Below are 18,728 nucleotides of genomic sequence, written 5' to 3'. Positions count from 1 at the left end.
CCCGGCGGAAGCTGGGTTTTCAGGTCGCCGGCTCCAGATTGGCTCAGCCTTCCATCCTTCCGAGGTCGGTCAAAGGAATCCCCAGCTTGCTGGGGGCAAAGCATAGAGGACTGGGGAAGGCAATGGCAAACCACCCTGTCAAAAGTCTGCCGTGAAAACGTTGTGAAAGCGATGTCACCCCAGAGTCGGAAACGACTAGTGCTTACACAGGGGACCTTTCCTTTTCCTTTCTTCCTTCCTTGGAGGTTTTTAAACAGAGGCTAGATGGCCATCGAAGAGCCCCGTGGAGCAGAGTGGTAAAGCTGCAGCACTGCAGTCCTAAGTTCTGCTCACGACCTGAGTTCGATCCTGGCGGAAGCTGGGTTCAGGTAACTGGCTCGAGGTCGACTCAGCCTTCCATCTTTCCGAGGTCGGTCAAAGGAGTCCCCAGCTTGCTGGGGGGAAAGCGTAGAGGACTGGGGAAGGCAATGGCAAACCACCCCGTCAAAAGCCTGCTGTGAAAACGTTGTGGAAGCAACGTCACCCCAGAGTCAGAAACAACTTGTGCTTGCACAGGGGACCTTTCCTTTCCTAATAGAATAAAGTGGCCCCAAGACACAGAGTGGTAAAGCAGCAGTTCTGCAGTACTGTGGTCTGAACTCTCTGCTTACAACCTGAGTTCGATTCCGGCAGAAGCTGGGTTCAGGTAGCCGGCTTGAGGTTGACTCAGCCTTCCATCCTTCCGAGGTCGGTCAAAGGAGTCCCCCAGCTTGCTGGGAGTGAAGTGTAGATGGCTGGGGAAGGCGATGGCAAACCACCCTGTAAAAAGTCTGCCGTGAAAACGTTGTGAAAGCAACGTCACCCCAGAGTCGGAAATTCAGAGTCAAATTCAAGAAATATGTGGGGTGGACCTTGGGGGTGGAGCCAGGAGACTTTGGGGGTGGAGCCAGGAGCAAGGTTGTGACAAGCATGATTGAACTCCAAAGGGTGTTCTGGCCACCACATTTAAAGGGGCTGCATACCTTTTAAATGCCTTCCCTCCATTGGAAATAATGACGGATAGGGGCACCTTCTTTGGGGGCTCATAAAATTGGACCCCCTGGTGCAATCTTTTTGAAATTTGGAGGGTCTTTACTGGTGAGTTCTTGGATGCTAAGCTGAAAATATGGTGCTTCTAACTCAAAAAACAGCCCCCCCCCCGAGCCCCAGATACCCGCGGATCAATTCATTATTTCCATTATTTCTAGGATGGAAAACCACCGCCTTCCCAAGATTGCCCTGTATGGCGAACTCTCCACCGGCCATCGAAATAGAGGGGCACCAAAGAAGAGGTACAAGGACTCCTTGAAGAAATCCCTTGGCACCTGTCGCATCAACCATCACCAGTGGTCTGACCTAGCCTCAGATCGCAAAGCATGGAGGCACACCATCCACCAGGCTGTCTCTTCCTTTGAGAACGCACGCATAGCTGGTCTTGAGGACAAAAGGAGATTGAGGAAGAATCGCACTGCTACAGCACCAACCCCAAATCAGACTTTTCCCTGCAGCCGCTGTGGCCGGACCTGCCTGTCCCACATTGGTCTTGTCAGCCACCAGCGAGCCTGCAGCAGACGTGGACTATTGCGCCCTTCTTAAATCTTCGTTCACGAAGCCAAGCCGAGAGATACAAAATAATAGAGTTCCCAGCAGACATTTTCCTCTCCCCCCCTCTGCTTTCTGATGACCCTGAAGCGGTGGAGAGGGCCTCCAAACCGGGGGATCCCCTGCCCCCACCTGGGGATTGGCAACCCTTCTTCAGCATGCTTCTAAAAACTCCCTAGAACTTTGGCATCCGGCTTTCCTCCTCCCTTCTTGGAAAGCCTTGAAGACGACAGAGCCTTCGATCGGATAAGAGCACCTTCCCCGGGCTGCTTCTCCCCCTTCCAGCCGCCTCCGCACACTTGGAGCTGAGCATGGCTCACTCCGTTAGCTCCTCCTGGGGCCCAAAAGATTTGGGATAAGGGAGCTAAGCCGATTAAGTGGGAGTTGCGGGAGGTTCCAAAGGAGTAGCGATTGGCTGAGCCCACTGGCAGCTCCCAGAGAGGGGGCTGTGATCCAACAAACACCGTCGAGAGAGCAATCAGGCCTCGATTTTTACCCTTCCAGCTTGCAGGCGATCGTACAACGTGAGAGTAAAGGGCTCGGCAGTGGCTGGGTTGCATGTTCTGACTGCCCACCCCACTGAGATCCGCCCCCCAGACTTAATACAGGATCTGGGATCTGCAGCAATACGATAGATGGGTTTGTAGATTAGCTGTCTCGGGTGGTACTTGGAGCTGGAAGGTGGGTAATAGATGAAGGGATAAGTGACTGTCACCCCCCCACACACACACCCATTCTGTTTGCTCCCTCTCTCTCTCTCTCGGCTTGACTTCGCGAACAAAGATTTAAGAAAGGTGCAGTAGTCCACGTCTGCTGCAGGCTAGCTGGTGGCTGACAAGACCAATGCGGGACAGGCAGGTCCGGCCACAGTGGCTGCAGGGAAAAGTCTGATTTGGGGTTGGTGCTGTAGCAGTACGATTCTTCCTCAATCTCCTTTTGTCCTCAAGACCAGCTATGCGTGCGTTCTCAAAGGAAGAGACAGCCTGGTGGATGGTGTGCCTCCATGCTTTGCGATCTGAGGCTAGGTCAGACCACTGGTGATGGTTGATGCGACAGGTGCCAAGGGATTTCTTCAAGGATTCCTTGTACCTCTTCTTTGGTGCCCCTCTATTTCGATGGCCGGTGGAAAGTTCGCCATACAGGGCAATCTTGGGAAGGCTGTGGTTTTCCATCCTGGAGATATGCCCTGCCCAGCGCAGCTGCGTCTTCAACAGCAGTGCCTCGATGCTTGTAACCTCCGCCCTCTTGAGGACTTCAGTGTTGGTCACAAAGTCACTCCAGTGGATGTTGAGGATGGTGCGAAGGCAGCGCTGATGAAAGCGCTCAAGGAGTCGCAGGTGATGACGGTATAAAACCCACGATTCGGAGCCGTAGATGAGGGTTGTCATCACAACCACTTTGTTGTTTGCTCCACAGTGAAGGTTAATAGCAGTCAAAAATACTGTGGAAAATCACAAAAAACAATAAATACAAATTTCCAATACTGACGTTAGAAACGGTGATATATGAGCGTCCCCGTCAGAGGTTTTCCATGCACCCACTGGTTTATTTTTCCAGGAACTGAAGCCTTGATTTTGGCTGGATTAAAATTAAAATTCTTATTGAGGCATCTATCAACGTTTAAGTTCAATACCGGCCACAGGACGGTTGAAGCTCACCAGCTATTTAATCCACCGCAGGAAGAGCTGCAGGATCGTCTTTCTAAACTTTTGGAAATCCTCTGAAGCTACGACGTACTTTACATATGAACATATGAAGCTGCGTTATACTGAATCTGACTCTCGGTCAGTCAAAGTCAGTATTGTCTACTCAGACTGGCAGCGGCTCTCCAGGGTCTCAAGCTGAGGTTTTTCACACCTACTTGCCTGGACTCTTTTTGGAGATGCCAGGGACCTTCTGCTTCCCAAGCAGATGCTCTTCCACTGAGCCACAGCCTCATTCATGGCTCTCCAGGGTCTCCAGCTGAGGTTCTTCACGCCTATTTGCCTGGACCCTTTTTAGTGGGAGATGCCGGGGATTGAACCTGGGACCTTCTGCTTACCCAGCAGATGCTCTACCACTGAGCCACAGCCCCATTCATGGCTCCTCAGGGTCTCAAGCTGAGGTTTTTCACACCTACTTGCCTGGACCCTTTTTAGTGGGAGATGCCGGGGATTGAACCTGGGACCTTCTGCTTACCCAGCAGAAGCTCTACCACTGAGCCACAGCCCCATTCATGGCTCTTCAGGGTCTCAAGCTGAGGTTTTTCACACCTACTTGCCTGGACCCTTTTTGGAGATACCAGGGATTGAACCTGGGACCTTCTGCTTCCCAAGCAGGACGCTCTTCCACTGAGCCACAGCCCCATTCATGGCTCTCCAGGGTCTCCAGCTGAGGTTCTTCACACCTATTTGCCTGGACCCTTTTTAGTGGGAGATGCCGGGGATTGAACCTGGGACCTTCTGCTTACCAAGCAGATACTCTACCACTGACCCACAGCCCCATTCATGGCTCTCCAGGGTCTCAAGCTAAGGTTTTTCACACCTACTTGCCTGGACCCTTTTTGGAGATACCAGGGATTGAACCTGGGACCTTCTGCTTCCCAAGCAGATGCTCTTCCACTGAGCCACAGCCCCATTCATGGCTCTCCAGGTCTCAAGCTGAGGTTTTTCACACCTACTTGCCTGGACCCTTTTTGGAGATGCCAGGGATTGAGCCTGGGACCTTCTGCTTCCCAAGCAGATGCTCTACCACCGAGCCACCGTCCTTCCCTAATGAATTGGGGAGGACTTTAATGAATTGTTTATTGTGATTTATGAGTAATGCTATTGAATGTATTGCAGTGAACACGATGCCGTAGAGAGTAGCGTTTTGTATATTTACTAAACTTTTCATGAAATTACTCGGGCGGCTGCTTTTTGAATTCTGTTTAAAGTATCGGAAATTTGTATTTATTGTTTTTTCATGAGTTCCCACCTGGGGATTGGCGAGCCTAAATTAGGGGCAGGAAGGTACCGGCTGGATATTAGCAAAAACCACTGAACAGGAAGCTGACACGGAAAAGAAGGGCTGCCCCAATCGCGGAGCCATTTCGTCCTGCCGATGCTCACGTTTCTTTTGCTGCTTGGGGTGACTAGGAAGATGCGAGCTCAGACCCTGGGAGCCAAACGGCTCATTATACGCCGAGTACACAGAGCTGCATTACTAAAATTTAATAACCTGCAAGGCTGGAAAAGGTTCAAACCTGAACGGGACTCGCCGAGAGTCATGAACGACCTATTCATAAAAGGCTCCGGCTGCGACCGCGTGCTTAATATAGCGGAATGGGGTTTGATCGCTTTTCCTGTAATGAATATATTTACCCATTTAGGGGCACCGATTAGGGGGCGGGGAAGCCCTGGGGGAGCCGTAGAGCGGCGGTAAAGCACCTGCTTTGCATGCAGAAGGTCCCCGGTTCCATCCCCAGCATCTCCAGTTAAGAGGATCTCTCAGGTAACAAGAAGAAGAAGATATTGGATTTATATCCCACCCTCCACTCCGAAGAGTCTCAGAGCGGCTCACAATCTCCTTTACCTTCCCCCCCCCCCCACAACAGACACCCTGTGAGGTAGATGAAGATATTGGATTTATATCCCGCCCTCCACTCTGAAGAGTCTCAGAGCGGCTCACAATCTCCTTTACCTTCCTCCCCCACAACAGACACCCTGTGAGGTAGATGAAGATATTGGATTTATATCCCACCCTCCACTTCGAAGAGTCTCAGAGCGGCTCACAATCTCCTTTACCTTCCCCCCCCCCCCACAACAGACACCCTGTGAGGTAGATGAAGATATTGGATTTATATCCCGCCCTCCACTCCGAAGAGTCTCAGAGCAGCTCACAATCTCCTTTACCTTCCTCCCCTACAACAGGCACCCTGTGAGGGAGATGAAGATATTGGATTTATATCCCGCCCTCCACTCTGAAGAGTCTCAGAGCGGCTCACAATCTTCTTTCCCCTCCTCCCCCACAACAGACACCTTGTGAGGGAGATGAAGATATTGGATTTATATCCCTCCCTCCACTCTGAAGAGTCTCAGAGCGGCTCACAATCTTCTTTCCCCTCCTCCCCCACAACAGACACCTTGTGAGGTAGATGAAGATATTGGATTTATACCCCGCCTTCCACTCCGAAGAGTCTCAGAGCGACTCACAATCTCCTTTCCCTTCCTCCCCCACAACAGACACCCTGTGAGGGAGATGAAGATATTGGATTCATATCCCGCCCTCCACTCCGAAGAGTCTCAGAGCGGCTCACAATCTCCTTTCCCTTCCTCCCCCACAACAGACACCCTGTGAGGGAGATGAAGATATTGGATTCATATCCCGCCCTCCACTCCGAAGAGTCTCAGAGCGGCTCGCAATCTCCTTTCCCTTTCTCCCCCACAACAGATACCCTGTGAGGTGGGTGGGGCTGAGAGGGCACTCACAGCAGCTGCCCTTTCAAGGACAACCTCTGCCAGAGCTATGGCTGACCCAAGGCCATTCCAGCAGGTGCACATGGAGGAGTGGGGAATCAAATCCGGTTCTCCCAGATAAGAGTCTGCACACTTAAGCACGACACCAAACTGGCTCTCCAACAAGGCTAGAATGCACCTCTCTCTGACTCATGAAGAACGAGGCGAAATGGAGGAAGAACCTGATAAAAGAAAGCAGATTTCTGCCCTGGAGTGGATGGCCCAGGTGAACCATATCTTGTCAGATCTCAGAAGCTGAACAGGGTGAACCCTGAGTGGTACCTGGATGGGAGATCACCAGGGCTCACTTTGGAGCAGGAGCTCCTTTGCATATCAGGCCTCACCCCTCTGATGTAGCCAATCCTCCAAGAGCTTACAGGAGGCCCTGTAAAAAGAGCCCTATGAGCTCCTGGAGGCTCCACCAGGCCAAAAACACAGAGGGTTGCCAGTCCCCAGGTGGGGCAGGAGAAAAGTCAAAAGTCATCCATGTCAAGCAAGCCTCTTATGTTCTTATGTGACACAGAGTGTTGGACTGGATGGGCCATTGGCCAGATCCAACATGGTTTCTCTTATGGTCTTATGTGACACAGAGTGTTGGACTGGATGGGCCATTGGCCTGATCCAACATGGCTTCTCTTATGGTCTTATGTGACACAGAGTGTTGGACTGGATGGGCCATTGGCCTGATCCAACATGGTTTCTCTTATGGTCTTACGTGACACAGAGTGTTGGACTGGAGGGGCCATTGGCCTGATCCAGCATGGCTTCTCTTATGTTCTTATGTGACACAGAGTGTTGGACTGGAAGGGCCATTGGCCTGATCCAACCTGGCTTCTCTTACGTTCTTATGTGACACAGAGTGTTGGACTGGATGGGCCACTGGCCTGATCCAACATGGCTTCTCTTATGTTCTTATGTCACCCTCAACAAGATCCTTCTCACTTTCTGACATTAGAGTGGTGTCATCTGCGTATCTGAGGTTGTTGATGTTTTTCCTGGCAATCTTAATTCCAGTTTGTGCTTCATCCGGGTCAGCATTCTGCATGATGTACTCTGCATATAAATTAAATAAGCAGGGTGACAATATACATCCTTGTCGAACTCCTTTTCGTATTCTAAACCAATCAGTTGTTCTGTATCCCGTTCTGACAGTTGCTTCTTGACCTTATACAGGTTTCTCAGGAGACATGTGAGGTTGTCTGGTACTCCCATCTCTTTAAGGACTTGCCTCAGTTTGTTGTGATCCACACAATCAAAGGCTTTAGCATAGTCAATGAAGCAGAAATAGACGTTTTTCTGATACTCCCGTGCTTTCTCCATAATCCAGCGAATGTTGGCAATTTGATCTTTAGTTCCTCTACCTCTCTGAAACCCAGCTTGAACTTCTGGTAGTTCCCGATCGACATACTGCTGAAGCCTAGCTTGTAGGATCTTTAACATGACCTTGCTGGCATGTGAAATGAGTGCAATGGTGCGATAGTTTGAACATTCCTTGGCATTCCCCTTCTTTGGGATTGGAATATAAACTGATCTTTTCCAATCCTGTGGCCACAGCTGCGTTTTCCAAATTTGTTGACATAATGTGTGCGTCACTTTAACAGCATCATCTCTTAGGACTTTGAATAGCTCAGCTGGGATACCATCACCTCCACTCGCTTTGTTGTTAGTAATGCTTTCTAAGGCCCATTTGACTTCACACTCCAGGATGTCTGGCTCAAGGTCATTGATTTCACTGTCACGGTGGTCCGGGACATTGAAATTTTTCTTGTATAATTCTTCCGTGTATTCTTGCCATGTCTTCCTGATCTTTTCTGCTTCTGTTAGGTCCCTATCATTTTTTGTCCTTTACTGTGGCCATCTTTGCACGAAACGTTCCCTTGATTTCTCCAATTTTCTTGAAGAGATCTCTTGCCCTTCCCATTCTATTATTTTCCTCTATTGCTTTGCACTGTTCTTTCAGGAAAGCCTCCTTATCTCTCCTTGCTGTTCTCTGAAAATCTGCATTCAGTTGATCCGCATTTAGTTGGGTGATTTTTTTCCTTTTCAGCTTCGCCTTTTGCTTTCCTTCTTTCCTCAGCTATTTGTAAAGCCTCATCAGACAGCCCCTTTGCTTTCTTGCATTTCTTTTTCTTTGGGATGGTGCTGTTTGTTGCCTTCTGTACAATGTCATAAACCTCCGTCCATAGTTCTTCAGGCACTCGGTCAACTCTAGTTCCTTAAAGCTATTCTTCACCTCCATTCATAAGGGATGTGATCAAGGTCAAACCTGAATGGCCTAAAGGCTTCCCCAGTTTTCTTCAGTTTAAGCCTTAATTTTGCAATGAGTAGCTCATTTATTCTATATTTATTCTATAATTTATTCTATAATTTATATCCCGCCCTTCCCACAAAGTGGCTCAGGGCGGCTCACAACAACGACAAAACAATAAACAAGGTACAAAGTTAATACATTTAAAAGTCAAAACATTTAAAAAACCTAAAAACCTTAAAATCTTAACATTAAAACTATCCAGTATATTTCACTAAAATCTGATAAGCTACATTTATCTAGTTGGCATAAGCTAACCGGAAGAGGGTTGTCTTACAGGCCCTGCGGAACTGAGTAAGATCCCGCAGGGCCCTCACCTCTTCCGGCAGCTGGTTCCACCATGTGGGGGCCATTGTAGAAAAGGCCCTGTCTCTGGTTGTCTTGAGACGGACTTCCTTGGGCCCGGGGATGGTGAGAAGGTTTTGAGTCCCAGACCTCAGTACTCTCTGGGGAACGTGTGGGGAGAGACGGTCCTTCAGGTAGGCAGGTCCCAGGCCATATAGGGCTTTAAAGGTAATGACCAGCACCTTGTACCGGACTCGGTATGTTATTGGAAGCCAGTGCAGAGCCCGAAGGCCCGGCCGGATGTGCCCCCACCTTGGGAGGCCCAATAACAGCCGGGCCACAGCATTCTGCACCAGCTGCAATTTCCGGGTCCGGCACAGGGGCAGCCCCATGTAGAGGGCATTACAGTAATCCAATCTCGAGGTGACCGTAGCATGGATCACTGTTGCTAGGTCGTCGCGGTCCAGGAAGGGGGCCAACTGCCTTGCCCGTGATCTGAGCCGCAGTCAGCTCCAGGTCTCGTTTTGCTGACTGTACGGAGCTTCTCCAACTTTGACTGCAGAGTACATAATCAATCTGATTTCTGTGTTGCCCATCAGGTGACGTCCACGTGTAGAGTCGCCTTTTAGGTTGCTGGAAGGAGGTGTTCGCTATGACCAGCTTGTTCTCTCGACAAAACTCTATTAGCCTTTGCCCGGCTTCATTTTGTTCTCCAAGGCCAAACTTGTCCGTTGTTCCGGTTACCTTTTGACTTCCCACTTTGGCATTCCAGTCCCCTATGATGAGGAGGACATCTTTTTTTGGTGTTAATTCTAGAAGGTGTTGTAGATCTTCATAGAACTGGTCCACTTCAGCCTCTTCTGCATCAGTGGTTGGGGCATAGACTTGGACTACCGTGATATTGAATGGTTTGCCTTGGGGCTCTTTAGCTTGGAGAAACGTCGACTGCGGGGTGACATGATAGAGGTTTACAAGTTGATGCATGGGATGGAGAAAGGAGAGAGAGAAGTACTTTTCTCCCTTTCTCACAATACAAGAACTCGTGGGCATTCGAGGAAATTGCTGAGCAGACAGGTTAAAACGGATAAAAGGAAGTCCTTCTTCACCCAAAATGTGATTAACATGTGGAATTCACTGCCACAGGAGGTGGTGGCAGCTACAAGCATAGCCAGCTTCAAGAGGGGGTTAGATAAAAATATGGAGCAGAGGTCCATCAGTGGCTATTAGCCACAGTGTGTATATGTATATGTATATATATATAATTTTTTTGGGCCACTGTGTGACACAGAGTTGGACTGGATGGGCCATTGGCCTGATCCAACATGGCTTCTCTTATGTTCTTATGTGACACAGAGTGTTGGACTGGAGGGGCCACTGGCCTGATCCAACATGGCTTCTCTTATGTTCTTATGTGACACAGAGTGTTGGACTGGATGGGCCATTGGCCTGATCTAACATGGCTTCTCTTATGTTCTTATGGATACGGACCGAGATCATTCTGTCATTTTTGAGATTGTATCCCATTACTGCCTTCCACACTCTCTTGTTAACGATTAAGGCCACACCATTTCTTCTACGGGTCTCTTGGCCACAGTAATAGATGTAGTGATCCTCTGAATTAAATTCACCCATTCCCGTCCCTTTTTGTTCACTGATTCCCGAGATGTCGATGTTCAGTCTGGTTCCTCTCCTCCAAACATCCCTGAAGTTTCAAAAAGATTTGACCAGGGGTCCGCCACCGATTTTTCTACAAAATGATTCTTGGGCAGCGCCATCTAAAAACCTTTAATAAGATCAACGAAGAACACGGCTACGTTACAGTCCCTGCCTAATATCTATAGGAGTAGCTTCAGTGGCCAGGATAAGACCCAGAGTGCCTCGCTTCCGTTGGAGCATTGATTGGACCACACCTACGGACTTTAAAAAAGAAAAAAAAATCAGGCTTTTCATTTGTGACTATCGCCCGGGACTATTGCATATTGAGAACAGATGGCTGCTAATCCTGTCGTTTTAACGGGTGCTAAAATTTTTGAACACAGCCGTTGTGGTTATTTAACATTTGTTCACGTTAGCACTTTATTAACATCATAAAAAAAAGTATTAAAATATAGACCGCGAGGGGATCGCTCCCTTCAGTTACTGCGTCGAAGCACGGCAAGGCTCTTAAAGGAGCTCGTTGCAACCGGGAGGTTTTAATTGTATGTTGTATAGAACAGGACTCTGGAGAGACGGCAGAGAAAGAGTTTAAATAAATACCCTTCTTTAGCCTGGCAGCAGAATTCTCCCCAGTGAAGCTGTTTGGGGTCTGGCCGAGGTGGCCCAGGTTAGCCTGATCATATCAGATCTCAGACTGGTGAGGACCAGTGTTCCCTCTAAGCTGAGTTAATGTGAGCTAGTTCACTGTTTTTTAGCTGCCAGCTCACACATTTTAGCCGCCGGCTCACACATTTTTAGAGCCAGTTTAGTGTAGTGGTGAAGTGTGCGGGCTCTTATCTGGGAGAACCGGGTTTTATTCCCCCCTCCTCCACTTGCACCTGCTGGAATGGCCTTGGGTCAGCCAGAGCTCATCTGGGAGAACTGGGTTTGATTCCCCACTCCTCCACTTGCACCTGCTGGAATGGGCTTGGGTCAGCCAGAGCTCTCTTATCTGGGAGAACCGGGTTTGATTCCCCACTCCTCCACTTGCAGCTGCTGGAATGGCCTTGGGTCAGCCAGAGCTCTCTTATCTGGGAGAACCGGGTTTGATTCCCCACTCCTCCACTTGCAGCTGCTGGAATGGCCTTGGGTCAGCCAGAGCTCTCTTATCTGGGAGAACCGGGTTTTATTCCCCCCCTCCTCCACTTGCACCTGCTGGAATGGCCTTGGGTCAGCCAGAGCTCTCTTATCTGGGAGAACTGGGTTTGATTCCCCACTCCTCCACTTGCACCTGTTGGAATGGGCTTGGGTCAGCCAGAGCTCTCTTATCTGGGAGAACGGGGTTTGATTCCCCACTCCTCTACTTGCAACTGCTGGAATGGCCTTGGGTCAGCCAGAGCTCTCTTATCTGGGAGAACTGGGTTTGATTCCCCACTCCTCCACTTGCACCTGTTGGAATGGGCTTGGGTCAGCCAGAGCTCTCTTATCTGGGAGAACGGGGTTTGATTCCCCACTCCTCTACTTGCAACTGCTGGAATGGCCTTGGGTCAGCCAGAGCTCTCTTATCTGGGAGAACCGGGTTTGATTACCCACTCCTCCACTTGCACCTGCTGGAATGGCCTTGGGTCAGCCAGAGCTCTCTTATCTGGGAGAACCGGGTTTGATTCCCCACTCCTCCACTTGCACCTGCTGGAATGGCCTTGGGTCAGCCAGAGCTCTCTTATCTGGGAGAACCGGGTTTGATTCCCCACTCCTCCACTTGCACCTGCTGGAATGGCCTTGGGCCAGCCAGAGCTCTCTTATCTGGGAGAACCGGGTTGGATTCCCCACTCCTCCACTTGCACCTGCTGGAATGGCCTTGGGCCAGCCAGAGCTCTCTTATCTGGGAGAACCGGGTTTGATTCCCCACTCCTCTACTTGCAACTGCTGGAATGGCCTTGGGTCAGCCAGAGCTCTCTTATCTGGGAGAACCGGGTTTGATTCCCCACTCCTCCAGTTGCACCTGCTGGAATGGCCTTGGGTCAGCCAGAGCTCTCTTATCTGGGAGAACCGGGTTTGATTCCCCACTCCTCCACTTGCACCTGCTGGAATGGCCTTGGGTCAGCCAGAGCTCTCTTATCTGGGAGAACCGGGTTTGATTCCCCACTCCTCTACTTGCAACTGCTGGAATGGCCTTGGGTCAGCCAGAGCTCTCTTATCTGGGAGAACCGAGTTTGATTCCCCACTCCTCCAGTTGCACCTGCTGGAATGGCCTTGGGTCAGCCAGAGCTCTCTTATCTGGGAGAACCGGGTTTGATTCCCCACTCCTCCACTTGCACCTGCTGGAATGGCCTTGGGTCAGCCAAAGCTCTCTTATCTGGGAGAACCGGGTTTGATTCCCCACTCCTCCACTTGCAGCTGCTGGAATGGCCTTGGGTCAGCCAGAGCTCTCTTATCTGGGAGAACCGGGTTTGATTCCCCACTCCTCCACTTGCACCTGCTGGAATGGCCTTGGGTCAGCCAGAGCTCTCGCAGGAGTTGTCCTTGAAAGGGCAGCTTCTGGGAGAGCCCTCTCAGCCCCACCTACCTCATGGGGGTCTCTGTTGTGGGGGAAGGAGATAAAGGAGATTGTAAGCTGCTCTGAGACTCTGATTCAGAGAGAAGGGCGAGGTATAAATCTGCGGTCTTCTTCTCAGCTCAGGAAAAATGGCTCCAGTAGTTCCCAACTTTATGCAATAGTTAACAACTTAAATGCCAGTAGCTCACAAGACTCCACAGCTTAGAATTTTTGCTCACAAGACTCCACAGCTTAGAGGGAGTATTGGTTAGGACTCAGACGGAAGACCACCGTCTGTCTTTTGCCTCAACCTGGATGGCCCACGCCAGCCCTGTCTCATCAGCTCTCAGCAGGGACAACTCTGGTTACTACTCGGACGGAAGACCATCAAGGAAGTCCAAGGTTGCTATGCAGAGGCAGGCAATGGCAAAACCATCTCACTTTGTCTCTTGCCTTGACCCGGTTGGATGGTTTAGCCTGATCTCATCCGATTTCAGAAGTGAAGTCAGGTTGGCTCTAGTTTGTACTTGGATGGGAGACCTCCAAGCAAGAGCAGGGTTGTTATGCAGAGGGAGGCAACGGCAAACCACCTCCATCCGTCTCTTGCCTTGACCTGGGTGGCTCATCAGATTTCAGAAGCTAAGCAGAGGCAACCCTGATTAGTACTTGGATGGAAGACCACAATGGAAGTCCAAGGTTGCTATGCAGAGGAAGGCGGTGACAAACCATCTCGATTTGTCTCTTGCCTTGACCCAGTTGGACGCTTGAGCCTGATCTCATCAGAAGCTAAGTCAGGTTGGCTCTAATTAGTACTTGGATGAGAGAATACCAAGAAAGTCCACGGTCGCTACGCAGAGGCAGGCCAGGGCAAACCACCACTGTTTGTCTCTTGATTTAGAAGATGTTTGATTTTGGATAAGCATATGGAGCAGAAGTCCATCAGTGGCTCTTAGCCATAGTGTATTGTTGGAACTCTCTGTCTGAGGCAGTGATGCTCTGTATTCTTGGTGCTTGGGAGGGGGCACAGTGGGAGGGCTTCCAGTTTCCTGACCCCAGTGGTGGACCTCCTGATGGCTCCTGGGTTTCGGCCACTGTGTGACACAGAGTGTTGGACTGGATGGGCCATTGGCCTGATCCAACAGGGCTTCTCTTACGTTCTTATGTGACACAGTGTGTTGGAATGGATGGGCCATTGGCCTGATCCAACAGGGCTTCTCTTATGTTCTTATGTGACACAGAGTGTTGGACTGGATGGGCCACTGGCCTGATCCAACATGGTTTCTCTTACGTTCTAATGTCTGGGGCAATTATACTCTGTATTCTTGGTTCTTGTGGGGGGGGCAACAGTGGGAGGGCTTCTTGTGTCCTGACCCCACTGGTGGACCTCCTGATGGTGCCTGGTTTTTTTGGCCACTCTGTGACACAGAGTGTTGGATTGGATGGGCCACTGGCCTGATCCAACATTGCTTCTTTTATGTTCTAATGTGACGCAGAGTGTTGGAATGGAGGGGCCATTGGCCTGATCCAACATGGCTTCTCTTCTGTTCTTCTGTGACACAGAGTGTTGGACTGGATGGGCCATTGGCCTGATCCAACAGGGCTTCTCTTATGTTCTTATGTGACACTGTGTGTTGGAATGGATGGGCCATTGGCCTGATCCAACAGGGCTTCTCTTATGTTCTTATGTGACACAGAGTGTTGGAATGGATGGGCCACTGGCCTGATCCAACATGGTTTCTCTTACGTTCTAATGTCTGGGGCAATTATACTCTGTATTCTTGGTTCTTGTGGGGGGGGGGGCAACAGTGGGAGGGCTTCTTGTGTCCTGACCCCACTGGTGGACCTCCTGATGGTGCCTGGTTTTTTTGGCCACTGTGTGACACAGAGTGTTGGATTGGATGGGCCACTGGCCTGATCCAACATTGCTTCTTTTATGTTCTAATGTGACGCAGAGTGTTGGAATGGAGGGGCCATTGGCCTGATCCAACATGGCTTCTCTTCTGTTCTTCTGTGACACAGAGTGTTGGACTGGATGGGCCACTGGCCTGATCCAACATGGCTTCTCTTATGTTCTTATGAGACACAGAGCGTTGGACTGGATGGGCCACTGGCCCGATCCAACAGGGCTTCTCTTATGTTCTTATGTGACACAGAGTGTTGGACTGGATAGGCCATTGGCCTGATCCAACATGGCTTCTCTTACGTTCTTATGTGACACAGAGTGTTGGACTGGGTGGGCCATTGGCCTGATCCAACATGGCTTCTTTTATGTTCTTATATAACAGACTGGGCACTAACGTCATACTGTTGTCTCTTTCCAGGCATCTGCTGAGGAGAAACTTCCGGGAGGTGCTACTCGTCTTGCGTCTGATTCTTCTAACGCAGTGATGGCCTCTGCCACAAGCAGCTGGTTGATGCTACAGTGCTCCGTGTCTATCGTTCCCTTGCTCCTGGCGTCCATGTGAACAGGAGCAGTTCCACTCTCAGGAGAGCCATGACTGGATCGCTCTTTGTTTCTTTACAACTCGGGGAGAAGAGGTGAAACGTCCCACCTGCCTCTCATCCCCTTCTTTGATATTCTACGGAGACAAAAAGAAGAAAAAAGAGAAAGCTCATTTCATCAGCTTGTTCACTTATGCCTTTTCTGGGTGAGCAAGTGGGTGTTCCTCGTGAGGAGGAGACCCGGATCAGGCCCATCTGGACAAATCCACGTTCGTTTCATGTTTTCATGTCGGCAAGTCAGTAAAAGTTGTCCGTTTTGATGCGGCCAAAGTGGCCACTTCAGGAAACCAATATGGCAAAACTACAGATTGTTGCTGTCTTGGAAACCCTGGAAACAATGGACCAAGATGGGACAATACAAGCCCCACTCTGTCTGTGTGTCAGAACAATCATCTTCTGTCTCGCTAGTCCCACCAACGTCCGGTAATGACGTTACGTAAAAGTGGGGTTGTATAATCTGGCCATGAGAACTAGGTTGTACAGCCTCAGAGTGGGAAACAGATGGGGTGCTCTACACAGCCACTGTGAACCAGACTTCTGTGTTTACCATGATACTTCGAAGAGGGATGGAAAGGGTGGACTGTCTTTGAAGGAATAAGTTCTGCTTTGGAAGGATAACCTTGTCTGAAGTTTCCTGGGAACTGAAGAGAGTAACAATGCTGGCAAAATTGAATTACCGGTCCCATATTGGACGAATAATTCATTCTTATAAAGAAGTGACTGACAAGAACTTTAAAAGAGCCCTGCTGGATCGGACCAGTGATGGTTCATCTTGTCCAGCATCCTCCTGTCTTACACAGTAGCCAACCAGTTCATCAGAGGGGCCAACAACAGGGCAGAGAGGCTGAGGCCTTCCCCTCATAAGAACATCAGAAGAGCCCTGCTGGATCAGACCAGTGAGGGTCCATCTAGTCCAGCCTCCTGTCTCACACAGTGGCCAACCAGTTCCTCTGGAGGGCCAACAACAGGGCAGAGAGGCTGAGGCCTTCCCCTGAGAAGAACCTCAGAAGGGCCCTGCTGGATCAGACCAGTGAGGGTCCATCTAGTCCAGCCTCCTGTCTCACACAGTGGCCAACCAGTTCCTCTGGAGGGCCAGCAACAGAGCAGAGAGGCTGAGGCCTTCCCCTGAGAAGAACCTCAGAAGGGCCCTGCTGGATCAGACCAGTGAGGGTCCATCCAGCCCAGCTTCCAGTCTCACACAGTGGCCAACCAGTTCCTCTGGAGGGCCAACAACAGGGCAGAGAGGCCGAGGCCTTCCCCAGAGAAGAACATCAGAAGAGCCCTGCTGGATCAGACCAGTGAGGGTCCATATAGTCCAGCATCCTGTCTCATACAGGGGCCAACCTATGGAGGGCCAACAGGGCATAGAAGCTGAGGCCTTCCTCTGATGTAGCCTCCTGGCATTAGGATTCAGAGGCTGACTGGTTCTAAATGTGGAGGTTCCCCTCAGCCACCATGTCATAAGAAATGGTTCTAGTCTGATGGGATACCTGAAATGTTTCTAGTGGTTCCTCTCCAAAGACAGTCCCCGAGCAGAGGGTAGCAACAAAGGGTACAAGGTGGTCATTTTATGCATCCCCTCCCCAGCCATACCATAGCTGGTTACATTTCCAAGTAACATTTCCAAGATGACTGTATAGTCATCTCAGTGACCTTCCTTGAGTCACCATCAATGACCATGGGGTACTCACCCAAACAGTTTTAAGTCACCATTCAGGCTGACCGTGACATCATTTGGCCCAGAAAAGAGAAGGCGGGACAGAAAACCAAAACGTTCATTTGAGGATTCTAGGTTCTGGATGTGAACTGCCACGTTTCATCCACTTGAACGCCAGCAGGGAAACGCTGCAGTGAACAGAGAGCCGGTTTGGGGTAGTGGTTAAGTGTGTGGACTCTGCTCTGGGATTCCTGCAGCTGCTGGAACGGCCTTGGGTCAGCTCTTGCTCTCACAGAGTTGTCCTCACAGAGCTCTCTCAGTCCCACCCATCTCACAGGGTGTCTGTTGTGGGGGAAGAAGATATAGGAGATTGTGAGCCGCTCTGAGACTCTTGAGATTCAGAGAGAAGGGTGGGGTATAAATCTACGGTCTTCTTCTTTGCCTCCAGAATTTGGTTCACGTGCTTGTGACCATCAGTTAACAAGCCTGAGCCAAACATGTGAAAAAGCCACTCCTAAAAGGAGGGACTGTGGCTAAGTGGTAGAGCCTCTGCTTGGCATACAGAAAGCCCCAGGTTCAATCCCTGGCATCTCCAGTTAAAAGATCTGGCAGGAGGTGATGGGAAAGACCTCTGCCTGAGACCCTGGAGACTAATGGAGAAGGGCTGTAGCTCAGTGGTAGAGCATCTGCTTGGCATGCAGAAGGTCCCAGGTTCAACCCCTGGCATTTCCAGTTGAAAGGACCAGCCAGGAGGTGATGGGAAAGACCTCAGCCTGAGGGACCCTGGAGACTAATGGAGAAGGGCTGTGGCTCAGTGGTAGAAGGAGAAGGGCTGTGGCTCAGTGGTAGAAGGAGAAGGGCTGTGGCTCAGTGGTAGAGCATCTGCTTGGCATGCAGAAAGTCCCAGGTTCAATCCCCGGCATTTCCAGTTAAAAGGACCAGGCAGGAGGTGATGGAAAAGACCTCTGCCTGAGACCCTGGAGACTAATGGAGAAGGGCTGTGGCTCAGTGGCAGAGCCTCTGCTTGGCATGCAGAAGGTCCCCGGTTCAATCCCCAGTATCTCCAGTTGAAAGGACCAGGCAGTAGGTGATGGGAAAGACCTCTGCCTGAGACCCTGGAGACTAATGGAGAAGGGCTGTGGCTCAGTGGCAGAGCATCTGCTCAGCATGCAGAAGGTCCCCGGTTCAATCCCCAGTATCTCCAGTTGAAAGGACTAGGCAATAGGGGATGGGAAAGACGTTTACATTACTTGGGCATTTCGGCACAGGGCGGCCCTGCCACTAGGCAAACTGGGCGATTGTCTAGGGCGCCAGCCTTCTGGGGGTGCCCACGTGACTCAGTGAAGGAGGTCTCCCATCCAAATACTTGCCAGAGTTGGCCGTGCTCAGCTTCCGAGATCTGACAAGATCAGGCGGGCCTGGGCTCCCCAGTTCAGGAAGCAACTTCAAGTTTTTGTGCTTTTCATTTCCCCCACAATTCATCTGTTTTTGAAAAACTGGTTATCAGCAGGGCTTTTTTTTTTGTAGCAGGAACTCCTTTGCATATTAGGCCATGCCCCCTGATGTAGCCAATCCTCCTGGAGCTCACAGGGCTCTTCGTACAGGGCTTACTGAGAGCTCCAGGAGGATTGGCTGCACCAGGGGGTGTGGCCTAAGATGCAAAGGAGGACCTGCTAGAATTCCTTACAGGGCTCTTTGTACAGGGCCTAC

At 50.4% G+C, this 18,728-nt stretch overlaps 1 protein-coding gene across 1 annotated transcript in view; it reads left to right on the top strand.

The window, feature by feature from the left end:
* GFRA4 (GDNF family receptor alpha 4) overlaps nt 1–15,403 on the top strand; it is an 84,234-nt gene extending 68,831 nt beyond the window's left edge. Inside the window, exon 7 of the mRNA XM_060247419.1 lies at nt 15,181–15,403. Coding sequence (XP_060103402.1) covers nt 15,181–15,324 — 144 coding nt within the window. The 3' untranslated portion in view covers nt 15,325–15,403. The remainder of the gene's footprint in view (nt 1–15,180) is intronic.
* The last annotated feature ends 3,325 nt before the right edge of the window (nt 15,404–18,728 follow it).

This window comes from Heteronotia binoei, chromosome 9 (genome assembly GCF_032191835.1).
Source record: "Heteronotia binoei isolate CCM8104 ecotype False Entrance Well chromosome 9, APGP_CSIRO_Hbin_v1, whole genome shotgun sequence".
In the NCBI taxonomy this organism is placed as follows: domain Eukaryota; kingdom Metazoa; phylum Chordata; class Lepidosauria; order Squamata; family Gekkonidae; genus Heteronotia; species Heteronotia binoei.
Note: the sequence above shows the minus strand (reverse complement) of the source record. Positions and strands in the feature narration are given on the sequence as shown.